Here is a 12,091-nt window from a genome sequence, read left to right on the forward strand (position 1 = left end):
AGATATAAAAAAATATATAGTTCAAAAATGTGTTCCCACGATTTTAACATCTCACACTGTGATTTATTTTTAAAGGCTATGTATCGATTCAGATTTCCAAAATTAATTTGATTCAATACAGAAGGGCTTGATTCGATTCACGATTCACATTGATTTTCAATTCAGTTAAGGATTTAATGCAGTCCCAATTTTACTTTTATTTGGAAGACTTGCAAATAGTAGAAACTTCTTTCTCTTGGTGCATTAGTGTTTATAATAGAATCCAATGCAGTTACATTAATCATTTAACATGACCTGATCAAAACAATAAATAATAATTGAAATAAATTCCAATTACAGTGCTATGTAAATAAAGTGGTAAAAACACTAACCTTAACCCAAATCACGACATTCCCATTCCTGTGATGGTTTTTATGCTAAGGTTCCAGTGGTTAATAAAAAAAATAATAATAATTGACATAAAAAACACAGTCATAGTGCATTATTATGCATCCACATTTGGTATTTTTATGTCCAATTTCTTACCTTACTTCTTTTGGGGGGTATTTGTGTTCAGTCTTTCGCTTTTTCTTTCATTTAATGTCTAATTACTGCCACATGCATGCACTCCGTTTAATAGGGGTGGCGGTAATGCACTAAACGCACATGCCAACCGCGATAAGAAAGAAGAAGAAGAAGTCATGCATTACCGCCATTGGCCTTCTTCATAGCCATAGGTTTCTATGCTAAAGAAGGGGGCGCTAGTGAACCAAACGTATTTGACAACCATTAAATGGAAGTAGGAGAAGTAGTCCGAAGTCTTGTGTAAGTTGTAGTGCAGTATGACTTATTTACTATTTAGAGTATCAAAATGCGCAGTAAACGATCAGGATTCTACTTTTGGCTCCAATGTGACGCAGAATTTCAGTTAAGGTAAGCCATTTAAAACTTCTTCTAAAAGAAAAGCTTTTCCTTAGTGCATCTGTCTAACCAGTGTGTGTTTGCATGTGTGTATTTTTTGTGAGAGAGACCCGCGATGCGATCCGCTTGCATTCAAACTCAGCCCATTTTTAAAGTTATATAGCAATCAGCAGCTCTGAGCAGCTCATGCTTGAGCTGTTTTCTTTCTTTGTAAGCACCTTTTGGGGTACTCTGGATGACAGAAGGGCTCATTTGAACAACGCTCACATCAGGTTTTGAAGTAGTACCCGCTCTCCTTAGGCACATTAATTGATCAGGAAAAAAAGCCCAATTAAAAGAAAAATACATGGTTTTATGAATCGATATTGGGCTATGAAAAGCAGTATCGATTCGATATCGATATATCGATATTTTAAACCCAGCCCTAGTGATTTTGTGTCCAGTGTGACCTTATGATATGCTCTCACGCGAAAAAAAAAAAAATGACCGCAATGCTGAGGGTCTCGCCACAGAAGCAGCCCCCACAAAATGAAACCAAGGCCGAACTTCTTCTTTGAAAGAATGAAGGCCGAATGTGTCTTGTCTGTGACTGACATATGCTCAGTGTGTGTGAGAGAAGAACTGAGATCAACACTCTGCACATAGGGAGAGGTACAGCTGCTCGCTAGCATTGCTTAGTTGCTGTGTGTGAAGTGAGCGAGAGTGCGCGTGCTTGCACACGCGCCTAAGAGGAGGCGATTGACTTCACGCAGGCGTAGCAGCAATGTGGCAAGTCGAGTGTCACCCTGGCGAAGAAGGACGGAGGAATCTGCAACATTTGGTTATGTCACATTCCCACCACATTTCATTTTAATCACCTTTTCGGTGCCAAAATGCTGAGAATGACAGCTCAATCTTTGTTTACAGAAACTGACCAACATGGCTGCTTTTAATATTTGGACAGCGGATGAGCAACTCTTAAAAGAACACTTGAATATTCAGATGCCCTCCCACACGTGTCGAGCACACTTTAAGTCCCACACGCAGTTCCATGCCACTGGCAACCACGTTATTCCCACCAGCTGTCTGAATGAATAAAACCCAGGCTTGTTGTTAAGTCCGGGGCTTAAAAGCGCTGCCAAAATGAAAGCTGGGCAGGAATAACGGCATTAATTCTGTGATTTGAGCCTCCGCTCCGACTCAGCATTTAAAAGTGCTTAAAAGTAGCAGCTGGTGTCAACAAGGTAATAAAAGCGAGACTCGAGGGATGACTCTGCCTGACTGGAGAGAGATGGTGATACCACAGTGCCAGGAAAACAGAGGGGAAGTTATAGCAGTGCACGGTGGTAGTTGTAGTTTATATAATGCCAAAGGACTACGTTTGGTTTTGGTCACACCCCGTCTATAAAGATTTGTAGCCAGGATTTCCAACGCTTAACTGGTCTTCAAACTTTCATGATTTGTTGTTAAACGTAATTTGTCTGAGGCTGTAGAAGTATGAAGTTAAATTTCAGGGGATTCCCATTTATAGTCTTCGAACTTCAAATGAACAAATATAGTCGATAGAATCTCCTTGCCGGCTCTACCTTGGGTGCAAAGCAAATTTCTCGATTGATGCTAGCTCATTTCATAGTTTTTTTTTTCTTTTTTTTTTGCTGCATTGTGCTTGTGATATCACTTTCACTGTAAAATCTTGTCCTTCCTTCTAATAAGAAATGTATCAATTGCCTTGGTGCAGCTACGTCAGTATATTCATTTATATTGGGGGTGTCAAAATTACTGTGTTAATTTTGAGTTAATTTAAAGTTCATTTAACGCTTCTAATTTTTAACCCATAATTAACTCATTCACTTCCATTGATGGCTAAAAACGTCAAAAATTCATTTAATTCATTCATTCATTCATTTATTTCTATTAGTCTAACATTTTCCCCCCTCTTTTGCCAAAAAGAGTATGAAAGCTAGAATTTTTTAATATTTTTTTTTAGTACATTTAGAACAGATATAAAATTTTATCATGTGATTAATTACGATTAAAATTTTAATCACCTGACGTCCCAAATTTTTAATCTTTTCTTATTTTTAAAATTATTTTACTGCTATTGACGGCTATAAACGTCGAAAATTCATTTGAACTATTTCTATTAGTTTAACATTTTTTTTCCACTTTTGTAAAAAATTTTCATTGTACATTTAGAACAGATATAAAATTTGCGATTAATCGTGAGTTAACTAGTGAAGTCATACGATTAATTACAATTAAAAGTTTTAATTGCCTGTCGCCCCTAATTTTGTATTTATTTTTAAATGAATTTATGGCAGTGAATGAGTTAATGACCACCCCTTACTTGGAAAGCCTTACTGGGGGAATTCCAGTCACAACGCAGCAGACACGTCCACGTCAAAATTGAGCAATAGTAAATTTAATAATAATGCATATATTTGTGGCGACTGCGGACAGGTTCTATTTTACAATTTTAAAAATGTGCAGAGTTTCACAAGTTAATTCATGTTAAAGATTAGATCGCTCTTAATATGAAAAGAAAAATGCACTGAGGTGTCAGCAATGTCTTACAAATGCAATTATGCCATCTCGTGGCAAAAAAATGACCGACACAAATCAATATCGCACTTGTTTTTTTACAGTACATTACATATTTTTAATTTTAACTCAATTTTATGAGTTATTATGTATCAATGACTAAAATATGCAGCCATATTTCTTAGGGGTGGGAATCTTTGAATGTCTCATGATTTGATTTGATTCAGATTTTTGGGCCTGCGATTCGATTTTCGATTAAGAAAATTTTTGATTTAAAATGATTTGATTGACAATGATTTTTGCTTCAATCTATAGACGTGCAAGGAATTGTAATGATCTACTCCAGTCTGACTCGCGGCACTTTTATCACTCAAAAGAACGGCTCCACGCTTGATTGTGACTTTTTCCTTCTACTCTCTAATGTGGCTACAACTTAACAGTGTATTAGACCGCGTGGAACCACACTGCCCCTCAGTGGCCAAACTGGGTACAACATGAACAGCGCTCCAAATAAAGGCACACACAGACAAAGGCAAAACAGTATAAAATAATTTAAATAAAATCGATTTTGGGACATTTGAAATCGATTCTGATTCATACTAAATGAGGATCGCAATTCTTATGAGAACCGATTTTTTTTGCCACACCCATAATATTTCTATTAGTTTAACATTTTTTTCCCACATTTGTTAACAAGAGTATTAAAACATTTTAGTGTACATTTAGAACAGATATAAAATGTGTGATTAATTGTGAACTATTGAAGTCATGCGCTTAATTCCGATAAAAAAATTTAATCGCCCGACACCCTTCATTTATATATTAATTTCCCTCTATCCGATGACAGTGCCAGAGAATGGAAGTTCATGTTTCATGCTTTAATACGAGTGTCGTTCCGCCGAGCTCCCTGCAACATTAGCAAGTCCCTAAACCTCTGCGTCATCGTTCTTGCAACCTTTTTTGCCAAGTCATTCCTTTTCCACTTTCCTGCCCTTGTTCTCTGTCCTCTCTGATGGTATCGTGATCATCTGACAACGTAAAACAGTCTGCTGGAGCCATGCCACCAAGTGCATTATGATCCGCCGCCTCTCTTCCAGCCATTAACTTGTCCTTCATGACGTAGCTTGTAAACGCTTCAGTACTCGCACTCCTCAACGCTTGAGTCCGCTGTAAAAACATTTTGACCGTCCTCACCATTTGCAGGGGATTGACAATTGTGTAGAATATCTCATTTGTGAACTTGAATTCCTTACCAAATAATTGTGTTTATTTTAGGATGTACAACGAAAAACGGAGAGAAAATATCAGATAGCCGTGTTTCAGAAAGTGGATGAAATCAACTCCGCTTGCTATGGTAAGGTTTGGACCAGAAACTCTGATTTTCGTTTTCTTCAAACTTAATGTGTGTAGGAGGATAGCCAGTATTTCAGGTTGTGTACTTTATGTCAGAAGTAGAGAAGCAAATGTTCTCTGTCGACCAATCGATGTTATCAATGTGTCTCACTTCTTAGGTACTGTACTGCTTGGTTTTGTTCGTCAATGGAATGCAGCCTAAAATTATTTTTAGTACTGTTAATTTTTTTTAAATTAATTAATGATTAATGTGACACATCTCCATCAAACTTCAGAGGTTGTGGATTCGAATTTGAATATAAGATAAACCAATTAAAAAGGAATTGAACTGTTAAGTTGCTTGCAGGCGTCTTTTCGTCACACCAGAAATACAACTACTTCCTGCTTCCGTAAGAATCATGGGAAACGTAGTCTTACTAGCCTAATTCTGCAGTCGCCAGTCAGACCTAAGGCAAGCTGAGTTTTTCTGGTGCCGTATTTCCAATGCTAGAATGTGAGGCAAGCCAATATCCGACCCAAAAAAGGTAGGAAAATGGCGAATGCATTGCATGTTCACGTCTGTTGAACTGCCTATAAAGATAGCATTTAGCATTAGCTAAAGTAATACATTGCAACCAGATCAAGAAACGATTTCATGGTGTATTTAATTTTCGGTGAAATTGTCTTATCCCGCTTTTTATTATTGAAAAACTTGCCACCCTACCTTTTTAAATAAACAACAATACAACTCTTGAGTCAAGTAACTGATGTCGATTCAGTGTCTACGTCTGTGTTTGCGCCAAAAAGTGTACCCAGTCCAGAGACAGTTTCATGATATCTAAGCAGAGCTGTCAGTCAAAGTGTAGGAACAGTACAAGGTGTCCTGAAGGTTAATGGCTCAGGAAAGGCTGAGCGATTTAAACACCATATGGATAGGCTCATCATCTACAAGCTGTTCAAGGTTGAACCCAGCCGCAACACTGTAGGATTGCGATAATAGCCTCCTTCACCCAAATGTTGTAAAGCTACCAATCTCTTGTCAGCTGCAGAGGAACTGATTAGGACCAAGACCTAATGCCTATGGAGCAACTTTCTCCCTCTCGTGGCTCAATCTTTGACTAATTCAGCCTCTTTTGTCAGTCTGTCAGGTGCACGGCGCCCGGGCGGCGATAACGCGTCTCCTCACCCTCAGACCGCACTTTTCTTCTTTTCTTCAACGTTCCAAATCCTCCTCCCACTCTACTATTTTACTCCCTAGCCTTACACATCCGTCGGAGAGAGCGGATCGTCCTCGCCGCCATCTGTTTCCAGGCAGCCTGTGAGCAGCGTTGAAATATGTAAGGCCTAATTAATTCAACCAAATTGTTTTAGAATAGATTAATACAATAATGGCAGCGCATGAAAGGTTATTTCAAGTACACCACTCAGCTAATCTCATCAAAAGTGTAGTCTTTGCTGCTTGGTACTCAACAAACACACCTAGAACTCAATATACAATCACACTGTGTTGGAAAGCAATTCATATTTCTAATAACAGACATTCAGGCTGTGGTAACATTACATGGTCGACGACACATGAAACTGGATAGCCTCTGAATAGTTCTGCCTATTTCGCTTTACAAAAGAAAATACAATTTCATCCGAGAACATGTTATGTGCCCCATCCATTCATATGTTAGTAGGGGTGTTGGAAAAAATCTATTTGGCAAAATATCGCGATATTACAGCGCGCAATTCTCGAATCAATTCGATATGCGGCCAAATTGATTTTTAAACATAATTTTTTTTTATGGGATTATTCAACAAAACATCTTACTTAGGGTTAGGATTCACACATTAAGCATGGAAGAATGTTATATTAATGGAACATTAAGCCGTAATATTTTATTTCAGTGCTGTTCAAACATGAAACAGACAAACTGTTTGTTAAATGCAGTGGCTCAGTTATAAGCCTGAATTTTCAGATAAATAAATACATTTTCATACAAATCTTACAGTGTACATGTACAAGTTTACTGATTTGTATTTTCTAAATGTGAGTTTTAATTTAATTAAAATTGCAAAAATCAATTTATAGATTCGTATCGGGATTAATCGGTTTAGAATCGAATTGTGACCTATGAATCGTGATACGAATCGAATCGCCAGGTACTAGGCAATTCACACCCCTACGAGTTAGGGTGACCAGATTTTCATTTCATTTAGCTGAGAATGAAATAGACAATAAATTTCACCAGAATTCCATCCGCCGGAAAAATACCGCTAGAAAGCTCAGCTTGCATTGTCTGACCGGCGAGTAGCGACTGTAGCGGACAGTAGGACTACATTTCCAATGATTCTTAGATGCGAAAGTAGGAAGTAGTTCAACGTCTGCTAACGATTAAATGTGGATCCGAATGAGAACAGAAACGGGAATTTGGAATTAAATCGGAAGGAATTAAACAGGTAAAGGCCCTTTTAATGGGTTTATCATATAAATCGCTATGACAACTGTGTGGTTGACATAAACATGTCAAAAAAAAAAAACGGACACCGGGATGGAACCTGCTTAAAATCGAGACTTAACTGAGCTTGGCCATATCCACCAGGATGCTTGACCCAAGGCTCAAACGGGATTGTCCCGGTCAAAACGAGACATCTGGTCACTGTATCCTAGCTGGCAGATAGCATAAAGCTAGCAGTGACTTATAGTTAACAAACCAACCAAGTGTGAGCTTGCTACCGTATACATTAAAGTTTTAAAGGGGAAGTCAACCCCCCAAAACATTCTTGACAATAATATGTTCTATGCAGCCCCACTAGTCTAAATAAGGTATTCTGGGTAATTAATATTGCGTTAGTGGAATATGAGTCAAGCAGCAAAATCCAGCAGTTTTTATCAATATTAGAAGGCGGCCATTTTGCCACTTGTTGTCAACTTGCTCATGTCTCAGGTAACAACCAATCACAGCTCAGCTTCAGAAAACAGGTGAGCTCTGATTGGTTGTTGCCTGAGCCCTGAGCAACTGTGATGTCATCTTAAATTGACAGCAAGTGGCAAAATGGCCGCCCCCTGGCTGGATTTTGCCGCATAGCTCATATTCCACAAATGTAATATTAATCAGAATGTCATGTTTAGACTAGTGCGGCCATATTATTGACATATTATTGTCAAGAAATGTTTACGGTTGACTTCTACTTTTAAAATTATTTATATTAACATATTGTAAAAGTTGCATTGATGATAATAAAGCCATCTTCTCAGTTGTATGCAGGAAACATGGATCTTAATAAAATATGAACCAGTCTCGGGCAAAGAGATTATTTTATGAATCAAAAAGTGCATCCTCATGAATTATGGATGCAGCGTTGCCTGGTCTAGACAGGCTGCTCTTGACCTCCACTCAGCGCGTGCATGCCTGTGCGCTGGTCTTTTCTTTTCTTTTTTTTTTGGTTTGGTTTGTCTCGAAACAAAATTATGCTGTAACTGTCATGACGAGAAAAACACATTTGATGATGAACTTTGATGTAGACGGGAATGTAGGATTTCTTGAAGAACAATGTTATTTGCAAAATTCTATGTCCGTTCATTGATTTTTATTAAAAACGAATGAATAAATAAATCGGCTTTTTGGGGATCATTTTAGAGCAACAGATTTAAGAATGCTTTCAAGGTTACTTTTAGCAACCAATTTCAACGGACAACACCGTCTCATGCTGCTTCACTGCCATTGTAGCTCAGACTTTAAATTATGAAGCAGGTATGGATGGTTTATTGATTCCATTCAAGAAAATGGTTGGTTTTGTACTCTACTATGCTTTAATTTCTTGACTCCATAATGCACACCATCCATCATTGCAAGTCTGCTTCAAAGTATTGTACAGCGTCGAGGTCGAAGCTTTTCGAGCAAGCGACTCTATTACTTTTAAATAGCTTCCCTGATCCTGCCAACCCTTCTGGCTGGTGCGTTTCAGAAGATGAATCTCCGATTATTGTTCGTCTTCTCGTCGCTGTTTAGTACAACAGCTGGCGTTGCTTTAAATCCCATGACCTCTAGGAACACAACAATAGTCACTTTAAGGCATTTTAAATGATGACAACAAATTAATTATGGAATCTTCAAGTACTTTGTATGCATACTGAGAGAGGCAATCTTTTGTTGATGATTGTTTTTATGGTATTGTATACTGATCCCTGAAGGAGAAAGCCGACCCTGTGGGTGACAAATGGCTTCTCATTTGCTACGCATCATATAGTGGAGATCTCTGTTTTTTCCCCAAAAAGTCTGCCAGCACTAAACTTTTTGTGTAGTGCTACCTCAAAACTCAAACACTCCTGAGGTTGTACGATTCTGAAATTGAACATAAATTTCAGGACGGGCAGCAACTCTCATGAAAGCTCAGAATAATTGAGCTTGCTTTAGATAGCGTCAGTTAACAAACACTTCACTTTGTGTTTTGCTGAATTTTTTTTTAGGCTTTTTGTCACACTTTTTACAGCAGGTTGAGATGGGATTGTAACGATATCCAAACATCACGATCCGATATTATCACGATATGAAGCTCACGATATGATAATTATCACGGTATTGTGAGGAGGTTGGTGATAGAAGGAAAAAAGCTCACGATAATATATAAAAACTAGAGCTGTCAAACGATTATTTTTTTTTAATCAGATTAATCACATTTTAGAATGTTGATTAATCACAATTAATCGCTTAATTAAATAGGCATTTTTTAATCAACATTTTTTGTCTGCCAAATTTAAAGAGCACCTGTTATGTGTTATTTTTTTCAACATTTAATATTATGAGGACGTCTTCAACATTTTTTATCCACTGCACACGCTCATCCTCTTCTTTTTCTAATCGGTTAATTACTTGCATAATTTAAAACGGGGTAAAATGAAGTGCTGTTTCCATGAGGGAAAATAGAATCCACGCTCCCTTGTAGCGGCTTGCTTGGGCTTCACAATTCAGTGTCATTGTTTTGGATTTGAGTCATCTGGAACCCATTGGTGGCTAGCTCATTTGCATGAGCAAGACAAAAATCGAGGTTTGTAATGTATGCTGTAATTCTTGATCCTTGGGGTATTTTGAGAAAAGCCCGTTGCCGACATGTTATCAAGATGCCTGGGAACTGCTTTAAATTGTGAAAAAGAGCTGGTGTCTGATTTCGTTCATGACATCATATTCCCATCTGAGTGAGGGTGTGCCATCAGTCACCTGAAAAACGTCAGCGAGGAATGACACCGACGGGGAGAAGTCACAGGGTTGCTGTTCATTGAGATCAAAGCCAGCTTCTCGTTCTCCCGAGAGAAACAAAGTAACACATCCATTCCTTGACTCTCAGACACCACTCTTATGGACCGCTGTGGTTCATTAATGCGAGTATAATAGCTCAACCACTTTGCAATTAGTAATGCGTTTAAGGCACGCATACACATCAGAGAGTGCAGGCTACACACTTACACCTATGCACACGCACACTGACACGCGCAGTCACAAAAGTGTCGGGTGCATTTTTTAAGAGGAGGAATATGATAATGAACCTGGCTTGATAGAGTAATTAACTGGGCTAAATGGAAATCCCATGAGGTTCAGTGATAGTTAGCAGATGTTCTCTGAAATACATTAAAGACCAGACATCTTGTGAAAGGAGAGGAAGTGAGGGGGAAAAAAGAAGCTGAAATAAGTTCGCTTTTCCTAATTGGAAGTGAATGGTCCTCTTCTGTTTGACCCGCTGAGGGAGGTACATCAGCTGACCAGTCATGTGCCTCATGAAATTAGGACAACCTTGAGCGATTTTTCTATGCAAATTGATTTTTATGAGCGTGACAAATTTCTAGCGACATGGTTTGTTAAATTTGCTTTTTGAGTGTGTCAGCAAAGCAGCAGGGACGGAACACGACTTTGATTGAGATTTCAGACTGGCAAATGGTGATTTTGTTTGTTTGTCAACATTACCTTGAATTATCCTGTACTGAATGTAATACGTGCAGTTTTTTTTTCACATAGCATATTTGTGGTCTTTTCTCCATACATTGACATCAGTGGCAACCACCGGAGGCGATAGTTAGATGCTAACGCTAACTAGCTTGCTGAGTCACACTGACAATTACCATCTGCTTCCCTGTCTGAACTTTAGAACAAAGACAGCAGGCTGTCAAAGTTTTCCATCCAATGCCCGACATTTGAGGTAAAAGAAGTTCAAACTCAACCACAAGATGACAAAAAGACGTCGATGAATACATAAATGCAAAACCGAACTCTAATCCTAATTTGGGATTTGAATTCAACTGAACCATCTCGTAGAGAGGAACTCATTTTAAACATTTCTTGACAATAATACATTATATGTGACCTCACTAGTCTACACATGACATTCTGGTTATTATTACATTTGTGGAATATGAGTTATACAGCAAAATCTAGCCGTTTTTATCCATCTCAGGGGGGCGGCCATTTTACCACTTGCTGTCGACTAAAGATGACATCACAGTTGCTCAGGCAACGGCCAATCACAGCTCACCTGTTTTCTGAAGCTGAGCTGTGATAGGTTATTAAAACTCATTCACTGCCATTGACAGCTATCGACGTAAAAAAAACATTTGAACATTTTTTTTCCATTTTTGTTAACAAGAGTATGAAAACCTAGAATTTTTAGAATGTAAATTTTTAACATAAAATTTGTGATTAATCGTGAGTTTACTAGTGAAGTCATGCGCGATTAATTATGATTGCAAATTTTAATCGCTTGATGCCCCTAATTTTTAATAAGCTTTTCTTTAAAAAATAACACATTTATTTACTTTTATTTTTTAATCATGTTTTTTTTTTTTAAGAAAAGGGGCGTCGGCCGATAATTTTTTTTTAAACGTAATTAACCGCATGACTTCACTACAACTCCCTCCAAATCTGTTCTAATACAAAAACAAATTCTATGTTTTCATACTTTTGTTAACAAAAGTGGGAATTTTTTTTAAACTAATAGTAATAGTTCAAATGATTTTTTTTTACGTCTATAGCCGTCAATGGCAGTGAATGAGTTAACTGAGACCTGAGCAACTCTGATGGCCGCCTTCTAAAATTGATAAAAACGGATGGATTTTGCTGCTTAACTCATATTTCACTAATGCAATATTAACTAGCAGAGATGGGGAAAGTACTGACATTCTCTACTTGAGTAAAAGTACAATTACTTGTGTAAAAAACAACTTTGGTAAAAGTACTCACTCAAATAATTACTCAAGTAAAAGTAAAAAAAAGTAGAGGCTCTGAAATGTACGTGACGAGTAGAAGTGAAAAGTATTTTTACCAGATGTTTCCTCCTACATCAATTTGAAAGATATTAGCTAATG

General features: G+C 37.8%; 1 protein-coding gene across 1 annotated transcript in view; it reads left to right on the forward strand.

The window, feature by feature from the left end:
* Nucleotides 1-781: 781 nt before the first annotated feature.
* The window catches only part of LOC147162895 (uncharacterized), a 106,166-nt gene continuing 94,856 nt past the window's right edge, over nt 782-12,091 (forward strand). Inside the window, exon 1 of the mRNA XM_086095156.1 lies at nt 782-912. Coding sequence (XP_085951282.1) covers nt 851-912 — 62 coding nt within the window. The 5' untranslated portion in view covers nt 782-850. The remainder of the gene's footprint in view (nt 913-12,091) is intronic.

This window comes from Leptonotus elevatus, chromosome 14 (assembly GCF_054856555.1).
Source record: "Leptonotus elevatus isolate MCC_2025b chromosome 14, RoL_Lele_1.0, whole genome shotgun sequence".
In the NCBI taxonomy this organism is placed as follows: Eukaryota; Metazoa; Chordata; class Actinopteri; order Syngnathiformes; family Syngnathidae; genus Leptonotus; species Leptonotus elevatus.